Source organism: Gopherus evgoodei, chromosome 11 (genome assembly GCF_007399415.2).
Source record: "Gopherus evgoodei ecotype Sinaloan lineage chromosome 11, rGopEvg1_v1.p, whole genome shotgun sequence".
Lineage (NCBI taxonomy): Eukaryota > Metazoa > Chordata > Testudines > Testudinidae > Gopherus > Gopherus evgoodei.
In genome coordinates, this window is record NC_044332.1 from 28035300 (window position 1) to 28056753 (window position 21454).

General features: G+C 40.4%; 1 protein-coding gene across 4 annotated transcripts in view; it reads left to right on the top strand.

Annotated features, from left to right (window-relative positions):
* STAT4 (signal transducer and activator of transcription 4) overlaps positions 1 to 21454 on the top strand; it is a 66094-nt gene that overhangs the window by 37581 nt on the left and 7059 nt on the right. For 3 of the 4 annotated variants that reach the window (XR_004002559.1, XM_030579646.1, XM_030579647.1), the window contains exons 6-18: positions 1833 to 1911; positions 3313 to 3398; positions 4387 to 4538; positions 6105 to 6263; positions 7084 to 7176; positions 8363 to 8422; positions 9782 to 9799; positions 9886 to 9979; positions 11116 to 11160; positions 15089 to 15172; positions 16026 to 16124; positions 17978 to 18113; positions 20897 to 20949. Coding sequence is in view for 3 of the 4 variants with exons in the window: in XM_030579646.1 (XP_030435506.1) it covers positions 1833 to 1911; positions 3313 to 3398; positions 4387 to 4538; positions 6105 to 6263; positions 7084 to 7176; positions 8363 to 8422; positions 9782 to 9799; positions 9886 to 9979; positions 11116 to 11160; positions 15089 to 15172; positions 16026 to 16124; positions 17978 to 18113; positions 20897 to 20949 (1158 nt within the window). In the remaining variant the exon portion in view is untranslated. The remainder of the gene's footprint in view (positions 1 to 1832; positions 1912 to 3312; positions 3399 to 4386; positions 4539 to 6104; positions 6264 to 7083; positions 7177 to 8362; positions 8423 to 9781; positions 9800 to 9885; positions 9980 to 11115; positions 11161 to 15088; positions 15173 to 16025; positions 16125 to 17977; positions 18114 to 20896; positions 20950 to 21454) is intronic. The other variant, XM_030579648.1, reaches the window with a different exon arrangement.

Below are 21454 nucleotides of genomic sequence, written 5' to 3' on the forward strand. Positions count from 1 at the left end.
CTCAGCCAGGGCCACCTCCTACTTGCATCTCATAGGCGGGCAGGCAGCAGGCTCTGCGTTGGGCTGCAGCTTCCATCCCAGCCCCGGAGCAGAGGGAGCCCAGCTGCGAGGGGGAACCTTAGGGCAGAGCCTGTTCATGAATCATTTTTTATGATGGATTACTTGGAGAAGTCATTCCAAACCCTTTTAAATATTAAAGCATGAAAGTGAACCTCTGAAAAAGGCCATAGCAGTACAGTGGAGTCACATCATATGCGCGTTTAACTTACACAAATTCATGTATGCTCTCAATGAGCTGATTTTTAGTGGCACTCTGCTGCCAGCCAGGGTCCTGGCCGCTGGCCCCACTCAGACAGCTGCCTGCCTGTGTGAACGGAACCCCAGACCGGCAGCGGGCTGAGCAGGACTGGCGGCCGGGACCCCGCTGGCATGAGCCAGCAGCCAGAACCCCAGACTGGCAGTAGGCTGAGCTGGTCTGGGGTTCTGTCCACCAGCCCCACTCAGCCTGCTGCTGGTCCGGGGTTTTGACTATACGCGATTTTCACCTTACATGCTGGCTTTAGAACCTAACCCTAGCGTAAGATGTGACAGTCCTGTAATTCAATTTCACTGCTTTGCACAAAGTTCATGTCTTTATCTAAAAATTAAGTTTGTGGCTACAGATCTGCAGAATCTAGGTCATTCTATCTGGCCAGAACTTTTTCTGGAAGTCTCCGCTCCTAAATATTCTTGTAGGCTCTGATCCAACTCCCAGGGCAGTCAATGCAAAGTCTTCAGTTGACTTAAATGGTGTGGGATCAGGCCTTTAGAAGAGTTCACGTGTCACAGAAGAGGGTCTTTTGCACAAAGTATGACTCAGCTTGTTTCACCTCAGAACAGTGGAGAATAACAACTTTAAATCAGCAAATAGGCCAAAGAATTATAAAAACAAATGAAAAATTGGAGCTCTAAGTTAAAAAAGGGAAATTATCCTGCTGTGGCAATACTCTGCAAGCAGGTGTTTTGGTGTGCACACCAAGACGGTAGAAGTGTTTTGTTTAGTTTTTCATTTTTTTTTTTTTAAGTTTGTTCTTGGGCTTTAATTTCTTTAAAAGGCTTTTCTTGGATATCCACATTAAAAATCCCCATGCTATACTTCAAGTAGCTGTGTGTTCAAATCCACAAGCATGATTTAATTAATAATTTTCATAGTGTGAGTAATCAACTATTCTTCAAAGAATGACAATTTACAGTACCAAATTACTATGTTTTAAAAAGTGGGTGGGGGAGGGGCATCCTTGGTATGTTTAAGTGTCAAATGGCAATTGCTCTAATAGTTTACATAAATGTATTTTAGTTAGGTTTATATTATTGATAAGCAGTCTCAACTAATTTTAGTCATTTCTACTTTCAAACAAATAAGAATTTGAATTATTATTTGGTGACTGGTTTAGGTGAAAATAAATGATGTAGCCAGACATACAGTGTCTCGTTCTGCAGGCAAAACCTGAATCAATGTAGTTTTGCCACAGCAGAGTTCATGATTGGGCTGATTGTATCAATAAAAATATCAGTGTATGAAAGAATATGTGACTTTACTGGGATGCAATGAAAGGAACCCTTCTCCCCTTATATAATATTATGGTCTGCAGCTGCACACAAAATTACTAATTTTTTGGTGAGATTAGTGAGTAGGAGATAAACAGTCCTGTCAAGTCTTTGACAGGGAAGGGAAATATTGAAAGAAGTCAACTACAATCTAGGTAAAAATAAAATAATGTAAATTAGAAACTGTCAGATATGATGAATCCTCAAGTGCTATACTGAATCTTTTTTTTTTAATTTATAAAAAGATGACAGAACAAGATATTAAATACTTAGAAGATTTGCAAGAGGAGTTTGACTTCAGGTATAAAACAATACAGAGCATAGGTAAGCTTTTTCATAATTATTTTAAGATTCTGTGAGAAAATGTTGATTATAAGGCTAGATTCCAGTCTCATGTGTTTTGTGTATTATCTTCCAAGCATACAGAAGCTGATATTTTGAGATATATGCATAATATGTGCAAAACTGCTATCTGTGCCATAATACACAGTTCTGGGGTTAAAATAGTAATGATATCCTCAGTGTCCAGATGCAGTTATTTTCTGTAAATGAGCTATGAAGCAGGGTGATCAAGTCTTGGGAATTATGGTCTTCATAGTTTAGAGGACATTTTTTTCAAAACAGTTTTTTCATGTTTAACCCTTTTCATGGCCCTTGCTCTTGCAGAATGGAATGTATAGGACCCCATGCTTTCCCCCATAGTGGAGTTTTCTAAAACCAATTTATTAGCCACTAACTTGGCCTTCCAGTCTTTTTGACCACAGTCGTGATAATCATCTGGTGAGCATTCCAAATGCAAGCTTGAGCAGGCTGCAGTGGTCCTGGAATCTGCAACTTGTCACATTGCAACAACTTCTTCACGACCCTCCTTCAGAAATGAAACAAACTGCTATGTCTGCACTGAGACCTTAAGGGCACCTCCCTTTGAACATGTAGAGAAATCTATGCCCCTAGGTACCCCAAGTTCTTCAACATGCCAATCATATGAGACAGATTTAATGTGTCAGAGCACAAATTTCAATGGAAGGCATATGCCGGGGCCCAGTGTAAACACAGATGGCATTAAGTTCTTCTTTGAAAGTAGTTGGAGGTGTAGAGACAGTGAAGGGTATAGAGCTGCAGAGGAAAAGGGAGTGGGTCACTCTAGGAAGTCGTGAAGCCACTAGACAACCAGTAGCAAGAAAGATCACGTCAAGGCAAACACCTAGTGACCTGTACTCACAAATTCCAAATTTCTCATGGTTAGGCGCACCATACAATTCTCCATCCCTAATGCCAAACCTTCTTGCACCTGTCCCCCACCTGCAAATATTTCCTCAACTGGACACATGGTTCACACTAAGATTCCAAAGAACTTTACTAGAATTACTGACAGCATCATGCACAATTTTATAATGGCTTATCACAATTCAGTATTTGAATCCTATCCAAGCCAGAATTGTCTAATGAAATAAGAGTATACACAGACATAAGAATCTAATAATGTTATTCATTTCTTCCCTATACTCCTCCTGTTCCACACAAGAAAAAAAATCAAAATACCCAGCTCCTATAATAATTCATATTAGAATCATAGAGTAATAAACTTTAATTACAAACATTAGTAGATTTCTTTACTAGCTACCAGAATATAATTGGTTTAGGGCTTCCCACCCCCTATCCCCATTATAAACACATATGCTTATACCTAGGTTATCAGATTATTTTTTTCTCTTCCCCCTGCAGAACAGGGTGACAAAAACAGCGTCCTGATGAAACAGGAAATGGTGATGTTGCAGGAAATGCTCAATACCTTAGACTACAAAAGAAAGGTTGGTAACATGTTTTGTCATTTGTGGTTCATTTGCTTTCTCCCCCTACTCCCACACTGAATAATCACATGTAAGGAGGCATTTGCACAAACTCTCCCATCAAAAAGAGCAGGTAAACATCATTTTGTGTTACAGATACCAGGGAGATGATGAGGTGGGGGGGGGGTTACTAGCAGTTAAATAACTGGCAGTTCTAAAGAGTACGACTAAGAGCATGAGCCTATTAGTTGGCAGGTGAGGATTAACCATCACTTCACAGGAACTGTTCTGGATTCATCCCCTTTGTTTGCAAGTTACTGCATTTAAAGGCTGGAAAAAAAAACCCAACACACTCCAGATCAATGCAATCCCATAACCACAAAACCAGACACCACACTATTGAGTGCAGTTGAATGCCAACTGATGATGGGGAAAGCACTCCTTCTATGTCTATTTTTTTTGCTGTTCACCTTGGAATAACTTAAAAACTTCCATATAATTTCCACATAGACTTTTCATCGTTAAAGAAAAGTCTATGTGGGGATACAATCGAAGATCACAGAAAGGAGCTTGTGACCTTAACGATGCTTCTACATGGCAAGCTCCTGGAGGTGTTATGCCATAATAAATTCACTAAAAAAAAAAAATTATCTGTAAAAAGAATTCATTAATATTCAGGACTATTTTTAGTACAATGGATGGAGAATCCAGTCACCTGAACCCAAGCAGTAGCGATATAAGTATGGTCACTTTCTCAGAAATAAAAATTAATCCATAAGCATTAGAACATTATATATTTAAAGCCTTAAGTAATTTGAATATGGTGTTTCAAAGAGAAACGCTTAAACATAAGGTGAGTCCAAAACACTTTATTGCACATTAACGTATTGCACATTTTTCCTTACTCTAAGAAATTAAAATATATGGCCAGCATTATAATTGGCTTCATTTGTAAGCTTTATTGGTGTTCCCTGTGATCAGTTGGTGACACTTTTCCTATTCCTTTCAGGAAGTCCTTAGTAAAATGGCACAAGTAATAAATGAAAGTGATGTCTTGATGAACAACATGCTTCTTGAAGAGCTTCTAGACTGGAAGAGGCGCCAGCAAATTGCCTGCATTGGAGGTCCTCTAAATAGTGGGCTTGATCAGCTCCAGAACTGGTAAACTTACATTTACTTTTAAGTTTCCAGTGAAAACCACAGGAAGTCTGCTGCTTCACAGTAGCCCAACACATGTAAAAATATACAGCAACAGCTCTGATGGGACCCTATGTATGAATTAATTGAGTTTGCTGCTGATATGGTAGCAGTTAAGGAAATAAGTAACTGAAATGCAATGGGCTTTGATAGGTATAAATGTCCTATTAGAATGAATACAAAACAACAGGCTATACACAGAGACTCATCACTTGCAGATTGTCAAACAAAACAACAGCGACAAGCCTCCCATATATCACATATACTTCCTCAAAGGAGTTTTGCTAAAAAGAAATAAATAGCTTGATTAAAACCACACATAAATGTACAGATCTAGTCAAAAACCCACAGAGAAACAACGCTGTCATTTCATGGCATCTGACTTCTCTGTGCGTATTAGAGTGGCACACAGAGCTCACTAAACTCGTCACTTGAGGACAGTGGGAGTTTTATCAGGGGAAGAAATAGGTAAAGACTTCATGCTTTGACTCATTCAATGCAACACTTCACCAGGTTTGAAACAACAGGTCATTGTAACAAGTAGGAGTTAAAGGAGAGATCATAGCCTGTATTTGAAAATACCACAAGATCCAAAAGGAGGTTGTCATATCTAGATTCAAAGTTCAAATTGGAACATAAACATCATTAAATTTGACAATTATAATGGAGCCAGAGAACATTCTTGTTCTATTCAGAGCCTTCCCAACACTTTTTTTTATGTTCCTGAAGCTCCCCCCCCCCACTGGAAGAGGTATAGTGAAGGTCAGCAAGGAAAAAGGGAAAGAATGGTAGAGGGGGAAAACAACCAAAAACAAAACCATTTTTCACTGTTGAAAAAGTTTTAGTTTTTCCATCAGAAAACTGACAGCAAAATGAAAATTTATATTTTGGATGAAAAGCTTCTTTTTGTTTTGTTACTAAAATATTTTTTTCAATAAAATTTTTTTCAACCAGCTCTACCTGATCTTTTTGTAAGGACCTATGTGAATTTGTGACAAAGATATAACAGGACAAATCTTGAAGTCCTGGCTCAGTTTTTATTACTCTTCACACAGTTATGGGAAGGGAGACTTTTTTCAGAGTCCCATATGGGATTTTAGCCAAATAAATCTCATTAAAGTAAACTGTTAGCCAAGTGTGCTTTCCTTGGATTTTCACAGTCATCTCCTCCCTTCTCTGGGATATAAATGTTCTTCTCTTAAAGAGCATGTTTTGCAAAAATACTACTGAGCTGTGGCATTATTGTCTTGTAGTAGTGGTTGCATATATATTTCTCTTTAGCAAGTCACAGGCAGCTTCAAGTCAATGTCAATGAGGTCTTTTGGGAAAGGACTCATTTCTGAAGTGATATAGGAACAATTTGGCCAGTGGTTCACATGTATTCATTTAACTGGCTGAGGTTAGCTTGTCTAAGGCTAGTAAATGACAATCAATTCTAATATTATGATTTTTCTCACAAGAACGTCAGTAACTTATGTTCTAATAAACAATTTATACGAGAGAATGTAACAATCATTTGTTCTGCAATAGTTTTACTCTGCTGGCAGAGAGTCTTTTTCAAATAAGAAGGCAACTGGAAAAATTGGATGAGCTGTTGACTAAACTGACTTATGACGGAGATCCTATTCTACTGCAAAGGCCTCACCTGTTGGAAAGAGTCAACTTCTTGCTCTACAATCTTTTCCGAAGGTACATCAGCTGTTATAAATTTTGTGCGTTATTTAAGATGCAGGAATCTAACACAATTTATCATTGAAAAGAAAAAAACGTGACCATATCTGCAATGATTTTAGAGCTCGGTGTTTAAACATAATGAGCACCTACAACACTAATAGACATTGGTAGGAGCCTGGGGATAGGAGTTTCACGAATCAGGCCCTTAAAGTTTTGTGGTCCAGTTCTGCCTTTGGATAAACATGCATAACTCCCATTGATTTCAACAGGAATCATCCATATGCCTCTGTGAACAAGGCCTTGTGTGGGACTAGGGGATGCCAAATTTTTCCATGCCTCTCCTCCCGCCCCATGAGTGCCACACTCAGGCGTCCCTTTTAGTTTCTTCCTTTTAAGTAAACCATATTTTGTTACTGTTCCAGCCCTGTTGTTTTTCCTATGCCGTGGATGTACCACATGTGTCTGCACTGTTAGCACATACCTAGGACTGGCCCTGTCTGAGAGCAAAATTTGACCATTTATCTTTAAAATATGACAGAAATGTGAAATAATTGTTGTATTTTATGTTTTAGACATTTTATTGGAACCAGTTTTGTAGCATATTTTCCTGCTTCATTTGTGGTGGTGACTCTTTCCTATATCATTTAGTGGAATATGATATCGGTGTGCTATAATGTGTTCTATTACATTCAACTACTTCATTTTTTATGGGACTGAGATGTACACCTGCCACTCCAATATACATAGAAAAGTCACCCTCCATGATTTGAAAGCCTTTTGACTAGTTCTGTACATTTATGCATGCTTTTAATCAAGCTATTTCTTTTCCAACTAGTTCATTTGTGATTGAAAGGCAGCCCTGCATGCCCACCCATCCCCAGAGGCCAATGGTACTTAAAACCTTAATACAGTTCACTGTCAAACTAAGGTAAGTAAAGGAAGATTAGCGTTAATTCCTTTATTTCCATCTTACACTATATCCTGGGAGAGCCAACATTTAACACATTGGGCCAAATCCTGATGACTACACTCAAGCAGAGATCCTATTGCCTTCAATGAGAATTTTCTTGAGTAAGGACATACATACACTGTGGTCCAAATTCTGCCACTTACAACTATACATGGAGTAAGATACTGCTCAACATGAGTAAAGACTTCAGATGTTTGCCTGGTCACATTTTTAAAAAATAACTCCTTTATTGGATTATTGCTTTAATGACATTGCAAACAAAATAAGGCACAAAAACAAAATGAATAATATATCTCATCACACAGGCCAGCTCTGCAGTAGTTTCAAGGCTACTCTTGCACACAAGCAAGGTAAATTACTGCATTTTTGGAGGCTCGTGTCTTCAACAGCTCAGAGCCTGAATTTACTCCCCACTGGCTCTTTGCCTGCTCTGAAAATAGAACTGGGTGGTGGAACTCACAGCTGAATCCCATCCATGAGCAGTAAGAACAGAGGGAACAGGAGCATTCTTGTGTGGGGATGAGGTTACAAGAACCCCCGTGCTTACTATCCTCTTGCTGTCTCTCACAACACAGCTGCAGGTCTTATGCATTCACACTTTGCCTGTGCCGTCCTAACTTTTGTCACATGCCAGCACTTATGATGAAGACGGAGGCACTTGCCACATTATCTCCCTCATTCCCTCAACTTAAGCTTGGGACCCTGCAAATCATGATGCAGCTCTGGGTACTTGGTCTGGTTTTCTTTAAAATGGGATTTTAGAGACCTTTGGCCTGGGTGACACTACCAGGGGGGGTTCGAACTAAGATACGCAACTATAGCGTAGCTGAAGTATCTTAGTTCGACTTACCTGGCCGTCCTCGCAGCGGTGAGTCAACTGCCACGGTGCCCCCGTCGACTGTGCTTACTCCTCCTGCCGAGGTGGAGTACAGGCATCGATTCACAGATTGATTTATCACGTCCAGAAGAGACATGATAAATCAATCCCTGATACATCGAATGCTACCCACCGATCTGGCGGCTAGTATAGACGTACCCTTTGACTAGGGAACAACCAGCTTTTATTCTATAATGACAAATAATTTTATATAAAAGGGACAAGTCCTAGTTCTGATTGTTCAGTTTTACACTTTTTATTTCCCAGGCTGCTAATTAAATTGCCAGAGCTGAACTACCAGATCAGAGTGAAAGCAACTATTGACAAGTAAGTGACCACATTATACAGCTAAGGCTCACAGTCTTTGTTGCTGCTTTAGGTGATTTTAAAGTTGTTGTATTTTTAAAATACAAGGCCTATTTGAATGTTAAGGAGGTCTATTAGAGTCAGTAACTGCAGAAAGACTTTCTTATGTTTAAAAAAAGCTTAATTTTTACTTGATTTTTTAAAATTCGAGGCAGCAATTCCAATGAAGATTTGTAACAGAAGCGGTGTGAAACACTGGTTTTGGCTGTCAGCCGCAGCATATTCATGCAAACCGTTTTTCAGCTTTGAGTCCTGTGGGATTGTGCCCCTTGAATTCTGCATTTACACCAAGCAAAAAAATTAAAGGGAACGTGTAGCAGTGCGACAACTCACCAGCGTGGCGCCTTCTACTGGATTTCCAGGGAATTAGCTCTTTTCCAGCTCCGGCATGCCCTCTGCCGGCTGATGTCTCGCCTGCCACTGGCCCCCATGTCCTTCCCAGACCCCGGTGCCCTTTGCCCATGGGTTCTGCCCACCACAGTACCTCCCTGCTCTGGGTCTCCTCTCCCAGGGGAACCCCCAACCGTCTAAACCCACCTCGCCTCAGTGGCTACTGCCAGTCATCATCTAGCCCTCCCTCCCTGGGGCCAACTGCAGTCTATAAACCAGTCATCATCAGCAAGGGGGTTAGGACCTGCTGCCTGTCTCTGGGCTGCCCCTCTGCAGCCCCAGTACCCTTCTGTAGGCCCTTAACAAGACTTGCAGCCTGGGGTTTTACTAGGCTGGAGCTCCCCAGATCCCTCTGCCCTTCCCCAGTACTGCTCCACCCTAAGTACCCTGCTCAGCTACCAGACAGCCAGTTCCTTCTCTCTCAGGAGCTGGAGGGAGTGTTCTTTGAGCTCCTGCCTCACAGCCCTTTTATAGGGCCAGCTGTGACCTGATTTGGTTAGTGCTCCTTCTTCCCAGCTGTCTGTGCAGCAGGACATTCAGAGTGCATTGCTCTACATGCTGATGCTGTGTGCATGTCCTCCAGTCATTCTGTGCCCTGCTGTATAGTTGCCTATGTTTTCCCAGAATGCATTGATGCAAACATGGTTAGGCAGAGTGGTAGCATATGGTTCTGATGGCAGAAAAAAGGCTGTGGGGGCACAAAGTGAATCATATTACTTATAACTAGCCACATGTCTGACTGATTACAGAACAAAAGTCACAGCTGGATTTGTAATATGGATGAACCTTTAGAGGCCAAGGCATAATTTAATCTGCTCTTTTTAAAAAGGCGCTATTTAATTTGAATGCATACTATATGTATTATATATATACATACTCACTGGGTTACAGGATATATTTTCTCTTTTTTTTTTTTTTTTTTTTTTTAAGGAATGTGGCAACTGTAAGGTAAGGCTATAAAAGTTTGAGACTTCTTAACTTATCCCACATTATTTTATCTGCCATTGTGTACATTGTTGTAATGTGTTTTCTAGTAATCGCAGATTTGTTCTATGTGGCACTCATGTCAAAGCTATGAATATGGATGAATCTGCAAATGGAAGTCTGTCTGTAGAATTTAGACATTTGGTAAGTTTGCCAGGTACTGTTCTTGTCATGTGACATTGGTAAAGCAATCACAGAATTTATTTTTTTTTAAACCTGAACAAGGAAAACTGTATCATTCCTACAGCTGTCTGTCTGTCTTGCTGCTTCACTATAGAGCTTCTACCTAGAACCTTTCACAACCCCATTATGCCTGCTTTTTGTTGGGGTTGTAAAGAAACAGCACGCATAGCCTCATAGTACTTGCTTTTACTCTCTTTATCAGGTATGTGCTATACAGTGCTCACTGTTAATACTCTACACAAGATTAAGTACCATGTACTTTCTGTTCTACAAACCAATCTCCCTCCCATCCCCTCTGTGTCCAAGTGGCTCTAGATTTTTAATCTGACTTCATATGATTTGTAGCTTTTGTGTTTCCATATTTGCTACTGATAATTATTTTGGATATTTTCTCGAATGAACAAATGAGCTGACCAAGTAGTCAAACATTAAATAAAGGAAAAGGGGTGTTTGAAATATTTTGAATGAAAATTTTCCCATCAAAAATGGAGTTTTGTCAAAATCAGCATTAATTCTGGGTCTCTTGTGTCCCCATTCTCCTGACTGGTCCTGCTGCCTGACCCAGACTACATCTCCAATAATATGTTGTGGTCTCTTTCTCTGGCTTAACCACTGTGGGGCATCATAGAAGTCCTGCAAGAATGGAGTCTGCAATTAGAATGCAAGGCTTCACTTTTTGCATTCTTGTTTAGTTTTTTTTTTATTATGAATTTAGCTTTATTGAAATATTAGGAGTTAATTGTGTATTTAAAAAACTTTTCTTTAAAATAATCACTGACTAAATAGATTTATCAAGAAACACCATCAGAGCCTTAACTATAGGTATTCAGTGTAAATGTGTACTTATCACAAGATTACCTAGTGCCATTAATTTATGGCAAGGCAAATTTTGATTCCACCAGCCATTTAGTGTCACGGGACAATTAATTACTATTTTGAGATCCCTGAAGAAATCATATGTTAGTTTCTGAAGGATGCACAGCACAAATAGACTATCTCTATGCAACCGTGGTAGTAAAACCACTGTAGTGAATACTGCTGCTAAATATTTCTGTCTATAAACTTCCTGAATATAGATCTTAATTTCCATTTTACAGCAACCCAAAGAAATGAAATCAAGTGCTGGAAGCAAAGGAAATGAGGTATAAGTTTTGGAATATTTTTTTTATGACTTTCAAATAAAAAATATTTTAGTATGGATTTCTGCTGATCTCATTTGTAGGCATGTTAGCTTTTGAAATAAACACAGTCATGATAAACTGAACAGTAGACAGTTGTAATACAATAAAAATACATGAGAAGTTTTCAGAAATATGTTTTAGAAGTTTGAATTAAAAAGCCTCAATTTTATACAAACAAAAAACAGTTGGATTAGACAGCAGGATATATGTATCCAAATGCATGTGTTTCTTCTTAAGGAGTATTCTTTTAAATTGGGCCCAATATTTAACATTTTGTAAAAACAAAGTTTTATGAAATCCAGAACATGAGAAATGTTTCCACAGACTTCTTTTTAAAAATCCAGTAAGAACAGTCCATTAAATAAGTAAACTAAGGGCCAAATTCAGAACTGGAATAAGGGTGTAATTGTATTTAAGTCAATCGAGTTGTGCCTTCAATCAGCTTTGAATTTGGTCCTGCTTTGGTAATATTTATCAGAAGCTGGTCTTGTGCGCCCCCTTGTGGTTAGGTTATAATATAAAACCTCAGATTTACAGAATAACACACACACACTGTGGCCTATCCATGCTCTCTGACATTTGGGAGACTTATGTACAGTAAAAGTGAACAGATGTAATGTGAACAGATGTTGTGATTGACTGTATCCTAGAAGAGTCTAAAAGTATGCTTCTCCCATATACCCCAAAGAAAAATTGACATGACCTCAAAATAGGCATTTTCTTGCTCTCTAAAAAACACACACTTTTAAATAGATACCATTAATATTGGTGTAGGGGGCATCAGTATGAATTAGTATTTCGAGTAAGTTTGCTATTGATCCTCGGGTTTTTTGTTTAATATTGGATTGAAACAAAAATTAGAAACCTACACCAGCGCTGGTGCCGTGACACACTCGCACTTCAAAGCACTGCTGTGGGAGCACTCCCGCGGCAGCGCTGTACAGCTGCAAGTGTAGCCATAAACTCAGGGTCTGATTCTCTGTTGCTGTGCACCTTGTGAAGTGAATTTGCACTAGGGTAAATGAGTGCAAAGTGGGTGTAAATGCCACTGCCCTGCCCTCCCTTTGTGCACCTCTTGCTAAATTTGGATTTAGTAACAGATGCTATGTGCTTATCTTAGTTGTTGATGAGTCTTTCCTATTAAATCCAAAATCATCCAAGGCTAAATGCTCCCCTCCCTTTATGCAGCTCAGTGGGAAGCAAAAGAGCACTGATGGCATGAAGAAAAGTTGAAGCCTATGCAGATGGCACGGGTAGTGAAAGAGGATATTCCTCCAAGAGATCACGTCCTCCTCCTGAGAATTTCTCAGTGCCAAGTGTCCACTCAAAATTAGTATCAGAAACCCCAAGTGTTCAAAATGTGTGCATCAGGCCCCCAAAGAATGTTATGAGATTATTTAAAGTCTCATAATTTTTAAATAATTAGTGTTTGGGGTTTTTTATTTGCCGTCTAGGTTGTTAGCTTTTTAGGTTTTACATTTTCCAAATTCTCTCTATGTCCAAGAAGGGTAGCAACATTTGTTTAAAGAAAACCCACAAAAAGTAAAGGGAGATTCTCACATAACCACAGGTCTCAAGGAAAGGGGACTTTAAGTTAAAAAAAAAAAAAAAAGACAAGATTCACAATAAATTTGTGAGCGTTGGCACCAGTGTGAGGGATATGGGCTGGATGGAAGAGAGGGGCTGGGAAAAGGCTGTACTTTGTGTACCATTCTTTTTGGTAAACGGGATCATATCCAGAATGCAGTTACAGCATTTCTGAGCAGCTGCATATCCTCTGATCATCTTTCTCCACCATCAGAGGGAGTCACAGCCATGCTGCCAGCATGTGGGGGAAGCCAGTGTCAGCAAGAGCCTTTTGTGTTGGGTGAGGACAAGAAACAGCACAGAGACAGTGATTCTATTTGAAGATCCTTCTGATTTAGCCATACTGTTACTTCTGTTCTTATTCCTGTGTGTGCCACAAATTTGCTAGCTTTCTCTCTGTTGCTGTTAGCCCCCACTTTCTGAGGTGATAGTACAAGCCTGTTGGTGGCTCCTTGTCCTCAAATCTTTTCTGCTGGGTACTTCCATTTGCTGCAGGCAAGAGGAGACTATTACTTTTGTAGGATTATGGGAGCTATATAGCTAGTTTGGAGTGTTTAAGTAAAACTGCTGGTGGATCCCTGCATGCAGTGACAAATGCCAAACTTCTACCAACTTCTGCCTTTTTATAAAGCACAGAACTTGCTTTCCAAGTATGTCTGTGGTTACGGTTTTCAGATCTGCACTTCAAAACACATATGATCAGTGTTCTAGTCCTGTACGGGGAATTAGAGTTAAGCATTTTAGTTAACAGATGGAGACAATTGTCAATGTTCCATGCTGCAACTGCAATTGCAAAAAAATATACTGAGGCTCTAGAAAGGAATTCAGAAATGAGGTAGCACAAGTATCCTACTTGGTTGTTCTAGCTGTTATTTGTGCCACACTGCTGCTGGTCCCAAGTTCTGAAAAAAATGAGAAGGCAAAGGAGTGTAGTAGCTAGAATAGGCAAATAAGATCTCTCAAGAGGATTCAGGGGGCCTGGTGCAAAGCAATTTCAGGGGGCCGTTCCATAAAAAAAAAAGTTGCAATACTATAGAATACTATATTCTCATGGGGACCCCCTGTGGGGCCTGGGGCAGATTGTCCCACTTTCCCCGCCCCCCCTGGGTGGCCCTGGGTCAGGTGCTTTTGAAAATCCCACTAAGCAGCTATCTGCATCTTTAGGTGCCTGAATACCTTAAAAATCTGGCCCAGGGCAGAGACAGTTTTTAATTCTACGCTTGGTTAGTTCTTCTATTCCAGGTAATTGTCCATGAAAGCCTATTGATTGGAAGGTTCTGCAGCTGTGGTTTATGCCACATGGGGGGAGGAGGGGAGGGAGCAACTTTTTATTCAAAGCTTAACTTGAAGGTGAACTGCAAAGCCAGTGAAACTGTGCCTTTCATGGTTTTGGATGATGCATAAAGTTGACATCATGCATTTGGGTTTTCGTCTCACTTTTGGTTGTAAAAAACTGGCTTTTCCCCCATTGAACATTATACTAGGAATGGCCGGACTTGATAGTTTCAGGAGGGGAACTCTGACCTGATAGAAGGTGGAAACCTGATCTGCAGCTCCCAGCTGTGATTTGCCCTTTTAGACCTGGGCAAGGGGAAGGGGAGTCATGGAAGGAGACCTTCCTCATACGACCTATGCAAAGACAGAGAATTATAAATACTCTCTGTGAGCAGGGATTTGACCTTAACCCCTCCACGGAGCAAATCAACTGGAAAGGAAGGGGGGCTCTAGCACACTAGAAAGCAAGATACACCATCCCTTTCAATGGTACAGAGCAGTGCATGCACCCCCTGCCCACATGAGTGCTGAGCAGCCCTGGGAGATATGCCTGAGGCACAGTTTCTCCCTGTACTGCTACTGGTGCCAGAGGGGCTCCATGCAGCTCTTTATGCAAACTGCACAATCTAGCCCAATATATGGAGGAGCTGTTGGGCAACAGGAAAGCTAAGTGAGCAGCTTGCTCAAGGTTTGAGGCTATCTCTAGAACTCGCAAAAAGCACAGTTCCTTTTGTTCATTTTTCACTTCAGTCTTTAAAAGTGCAACAATCCCTTTAACAATGTTTTCTTAGCTTCTTCAGAAAACTGCTGAAGTTTTAGCCAGTTTAAGGTCAGGGTACTGCATTTTTTTTTTATTATTATTATTATTATTAAAACACGATTTTCCACTGGCTCTGCTTATACAGTATATTCAACTGACATTTTCTTTCACTGTTGTGTTCTCTGCAGTTTGATTGTAGTCAGGCTGCCAAAACCAGTTTTAAGTGCCAAATTTGTTCACAGTTTTATAATGTGTTTGCTTCCTCAGGGCCCTCAGATGGTAACTGAAGAGCTGCACTCCATCAGCTTTGAAACACAGGTCTCCCTGTATGGTCTAACTATAGATTTGGAGGCGAGTGTTTTCAAGGTTTTTATATGGGGAAGAATAAGCAATTATTTGTCCTCAAGCCAAATAAATACCTATTACTTACAAGAGTTTGAGATAGAAGATGTACAGTACATAGATGTACAGCAACTTTTGAGTCATCTAATTGGCTAACTCTAATTGGCTCTGCACACGTCACTTTGTATAGCATAAATATGATGTTCTGCAGAGAATTTAGTGCACAGTCCTGCCCCCAATGAAGTTAGTGGCAAAATTCCCATTGAGTTCAATAGACGCAGGACTAGACTGCCCCATGGAGCAGCACAGCATGCTGCTTTGAGAATATATATATCATATGGCAAGAGGAAGTCTTAGGGGCCCATGATACACATGACTGCAGGTCTTCCTGACATCAGCCACACTATGATGCCTACAAGTGGTGAATGAGCCCTACAGGTCTCCAACAGTGCTAGAGATACCCTAGGTCCCCTTCCTACCAGACAGATGACTGGCTGTTGGCAGCTATACTTTTATCAGCTGTATGAAAGAGCTGCACAGGCGGCCCCTGGCCACAGCTACAGCCAGCCACCTGGGTCACTGCGGAGTCCAGCACATATAGCTGAGCTCTGAGACTAACATTCTCTGGACATTTGGGGGCCCATCCCTTGGGTTCACAGACCAACTGTTAGCCAGCAACAGCACCCCAGCAACATGCCAAAAGATGAAGAGGTGATATTGAGACTATTACAGTTTCCAATACTCCAAAACTATTACGCTAATTAAAAAAACCCAACACATGCTATCAGATTAATACATTCCCCAATGATTGCCTTGTATGCAACACTCTGTAACGTTCACATACTTTTGTCTTCTTCACCAGACAAGCTCTTTGCCTGTAGTGATGATTTCCAATGTCAGTCAGTTACCTAATGCTTGGGCTTCTATTATTTGGTACAACTTGTTGTCAAAGGATTCTCAGGTAGGTTTCCAAATCCCAAATATTAATTTTCTGTATATTTCAAGTTTCTAGTTCTGCACTTGTCAAACAAATGTATCAGCAGAAAGATTTTTTTTTCCCAGATCTTATACTTCTAGGAAATCTGGCCTTTTTTCCTGCACACACACACGCTATATTACAAATTAGCTGTAAATCACATTACATAATGTTAATAGTATTATTAATTATTATTATTATAAGAGGATTGAATGGGTCTTTGGATCGAGATACAGTGCCTTTTTTACCTCCAGATTATCAGTTCAAATGTAAGATAGTTTTCAGTCAGTACTGACCTGTTACCATTTGACTACTGGTTTTTGATCTGTGTGAAATGACTTATTGGAAGTTTCCAATCTATTTATTACTGATTTGTATTATCATAGTGCCTAGGAGCCCCCGGCATGTACCAGGACCCCACTGTGCTGCGCACCATACATAGTTCTTAGTGGACAAATATCATCATCACAGAATAAACATTCTCATCTGGCATGTTGGTAGTCTTGGTAAAGAGACCAGGGATGGAATGGGCTTGTAGATTTACTTACCCTTTCACTCTCTTGATGTGGTTTCTCTGCAACAGGACTGGGGCAAATTGAAGGGGTGTACTTGGAAGTCTTGTACTCCTGCTTCTTTCCCTGTTCCTAATTTGTGAGTATATGGAACATCTTAGAAGATTGCCTTGTACTAAATACCATCAACCTATAGCATTCACAAACAGTAACTTCACTTGAAAAAATTATCCATGCCTGTGATTAATATATACTCACGTTTTATATAAAAGCTTTCATTATTCAGATTAATTCATTGCCATACGTAACTCACAGCTTGAGCATCAGTCTATCAAATTGGATACATAAGAGTTTCTGTACTGTATTAAATACAGTTTTCCCTCACTTATTTCACAGGAGTTAGTACTTTTATTAAATTAGAACATTATTAGTAAGTGGACTGGTACCACCTGCTAGTAGCCCCAACTTCAGGGAGATTCTCAGTCTGTGGGAGGCTCAGCACAAACTGCTAAGTTAGTCACATCAATTACCTTTACCAGCATTACTTCTACCGCATTGTGGAATAGCTCTAATAGTAGCTCTGAATGAGAAACTCCTCTGGTTTTTCAGTCAGGGTTTGGTGGTTGTCTGTAGATGTTGTGAGAAGAGAGTATGCAAGAAAAGATGTGTCTGAATGCCAGCAAGAATGGCAGCCCAAATGACAGTCCCTCTAGATATCAATTTTAACCCCCAAAAAACTCTTAACCTAAATCTTCTGAGCACAGTCATTAGTCTGTTCTAGATTAAAAGATTTAAATGGGGGGCGGGGGGAAATCTATCAGCCAGGCTATAAAAAGAATTTAACATATTGCTATACAGGGTGTCTAAAGCAGTGGTTCCCAAACTTGTTCCACCGCTTGTGCGGGGAAAGCCCCTGGCAGGCCGGGCCTGAGCCAGTTCCAGCAGCTCCTATTGGCCTGGAGCAGCGAACCGGGGCCACTGGGAGCCGCAATCGGCCAAACCTGCAGATGCGGCAGGTAAAAAAAACCATCCCGGCCTGCCAGGGGCTTTCTCTCCACAAGCAGTGGAACAGGTTTGAGAACCACCGGTGTAAAGGGTTAGTTAATAGACTTGGCACACTGAAGTTGTGTTTGCTCCAGATGGAAATTGTCTTCTGAGAACACCTGCTCTTATTGGTCAGCTTTTCAATAGTTAGCATTGTTAGTCTCAGAAGAAAGTGCTGCTATCAAAACTAAGGCGCATCTGACTTCCTCTTTGCAGTTTGAAACGTCTAATGTTTTTCAGAGTGGCTACCAATGTATAAACAAAGCATGAATTCTATTGCAGAACCTGGGTTTCTTTAACAATCCTCCTACTGCCAATCTGAGTCAACTCTTAGAAGTACTGAGCTGGCAATTTTCATCTTATGTTGGTCGTGGACTCAATTCTGAGCAGCTCAATATGCTGGCAGAGAAACTTATAGGTAAGAACCATAAAACTATGATAGCGGTTCAGTTTCCATTTACTTCTAAATATTACACATGACAGGCCACGGTCTGCCCACTTGCAGGTTAGAGGTCAGAATTCATGCCCCAAATCCCCTCCTCCACCACCACCCTTCTTCCCCCACATTGTTCGCTAGTTCTAAACTAGTTTGTAAACACACAGTTTGCCTTCCTCCCCTTTCTGGTCTCATGTGCTATTGCCACAGATGACATCACTTTTCAGTAACACAACCACCTCCGCCACTCAGCTTAGCATTGCCAATTGTTTGTTAATACTTTCAAAGTAAAAAAAGTATGTTTCCCCTTATTCATGACAAAAAGTGCCTCAGCTTGTGAACTTTCAGACCGTAAGGCAAAGCAAAAGGGTGTCATAGTTGCAACAAACTATGGTAAGCTTTGTTAAAGAGCTGTCAACCTATTATGAAATGAAAGAGCAATCTTGGTCTGTTTAAAAAAATTATATATACATACATACATACATACACATACACACACCCCTTTTATCTCACTTGTCTTCTGAAGGCAAAGAGGGATCACTCCTGCTCTGCTGATGAAGCAGGAGGACGGGGGGGTCTCTGTGGGCAGGAAGTGTAATAGTTAAGTCCTAGTAAGCCTTCTAGTAGCAGGATGGTCACTTGAAGGTTGTCACTACCTGTCCTCCTGAAGGGAGATTCAGGCTTTGGAGGAGGCTGGTAGATTTATTTGTGGTTAAAAGGTGGAGAGGCTGTTCCTTCTAATGTCAGTCAGGTGGCTATTGATTGAACTGATTGCCCTTTTTGATGGAGGGAGGGAAGAAAAGATGTTGACAAAACACAGGGGGCTCCTTAGCTAGATTTTAGTTTTGGTGGAGGTTGAGGTGGGGACCTGTCAGGATTTCCCCCCCCCCCCCAACACACTCTGAACTCTGGGGTACAGATGTGGGGATCCACAAGAAAGACCCCCTAAGTTTATTTTCTACCAGCTTAGGTTAAAACTTCCCCAAGGCACAAATTCCTTTCCTTATCCTTGGACGGTATTGCTGCCACCATCAAGTGATTTACACAAAAATTCAGGAAAAGGTCACTTGGAATCCCTATCCTCCCAAAATATCCCCCCCAAGCCCTTCACCACCTTTCCTGGGGAGGCTTAAGAATAATATACCAACCAATTGGCTTAGCAATGTGAGCACGGACCAGACCCTTTGTCTTCAGGACACTAAAAATCAATCAGGTTCTTAAAAGAACTTTATTCATAAAGTAAAAGAATCACATCTGCAAAATCAAGATGGAAGGTAACTTTACAAGGCAAAAAAAGATTTAAAACACAGAGAATTCCCCTCTGGGCTCAGCTTCATAGTTACAAAAACAGGAATAAAACTACCTCTGTAGAACAGAAAAATTCACAAACCAAAACAAAAGATAACCTAATGCATTTCCTTGCCCTACTTAACAATTTCTGTTGTTTTAGATGGATTATGCCAGGTATATTTTTAGGAGATATTATACTCACTTGACTTCTCCCTCCATCCAGAGAGGGAACAAACAACAAATCCTTCCCCCAGATTTGAAAGTATCTTCTTTCCTCATTGGTCCTTCTGGTCCAGTGCCAACTAGGTTATTTGAACTGCTTAACCCCTTACAGGTAAGGTGATTCAGTACAGCTGCCAAGGAGGAATTTTATGCACCCTTCCCTCTATATTTGACAGGAGGATACTTCTGAGGTGCAGCAAAGGGGATTAAAGCAGCTGCTAATGGTTTGGGGAAGGCTGCTGCAGGAGGATTGAGAGGGGAAGGCAATTTGTCTAGGAGAATGAAACCACTTTTTTCAGTAGCTTGTTGTACAGGAGGAGGGAACATCCAGATTAGAGCCACTTCCTGCAGTGAAGTGATGGTGGTGCAGGTTGGAGAGAGGTGCAGTTGTGCATGTCTAATGTGCACATAGTCAGCCTCTTCCAGGGCTGGGATCCAGAGCTGCAACCACAATAAAATTTGAGGGAAGAGATTAGGAATGAGAATGCAAAAGACCTGCAGCCACAACAAGGGGAATCATAAGTACAATAGAAAAAAAAACTGAGGGAAGGACATGTTTGCATTCCCCCAGGGATTGTGTCTGTACCTGAATCCTTCTTCTGCAAGATGATCAGGCTGAAAGATCTCCCCTCCCAGCTCCCACTCCTTCCCCAAACAAATGATCTAGCCTATTACTGGATAAATGCCTGGGACCTGGTGCAATTTCCAAGTGCCATTCCCTGTCTAAACAAGATCTCCCTCCTATTGTATCTCAGTAACTAGAAGGAAAAAAAATTAGAATGAAGTTGGTTTTATTTCATAGAAGATTCATGATTTCTTATTTAGACATTAAAGATTTGAAACAATATGACTAACTACTACATGTTAAGTGATGTTACTCTAAGAGTACTATATTTATTCTCTGCTAGCATTTACAGAATAGTAAATTGGTAGGGACATATGTATCATAAAATATTTTCTTATTAGAAATTTGAACAGAAAAGTCTCAGATAAAGTGAAGCCCATGAGCAGCAAACTCTGATTAAAAAGTGGAACTCTGTGTTTAAGTTGATATAGAACAGAAGTCCCAACTTGCTTCAAAGCATTGCTGTAACGTTTACATTGCAGGTCCACCTATAGAGAAACTTTGCTTGTAGTCATGTTGTTCTGTTATATGTCATGTACAGTGTAAATGCTTTAATATTCAAATATCACAAATGAACCTATTTCAGGAACTTCAGACAAAGGGACTAATATTTCTTTTTAAATTTTAGGGCAACAAATTAGTTACACTGATTATCAACTGTCCTGGGCAAAGTTCTGCAAGGTATGATTGTAAAAAAAATTAAAATATTCTTTTTTCCTTTGAGTGCCTGCTTGCAGGCTTAATTCTGCCCCTTTAACATCACTGACAAACCTCCCACTTGACATGTCTGAAATCAAGATTGGCCCCATCCTGAGCTGCCCTATGTCAGGATTTCCAGGCCTAGCACACTTAAATTAAATTCTAAAATGCTGCTTAATGGAAAGAAGCAAAAAGGACCCTAATGGTTAAATCTGGCTGGGAGAAGTTCATGCCCTAAACCACAGTGGGTCACCATTTACTCCACAGAATGACCTGTCCTAAAGTTGTTGAAACTGAACTATTTTTTAATAGAAGACATTTTAATGGCAATGCAGTTTAAATTGGCACATACAGGCCATCTCTAGAAAATTAATGGCTTGACCATTAGTCGGTAGTTTTGTCTGAATCTTCTTTGACCATTCCAGTTAGCTTACAGCTGACTTAAGAAACCATAATCACTGATAGGAGCCAGACCCTAAAATTGTTT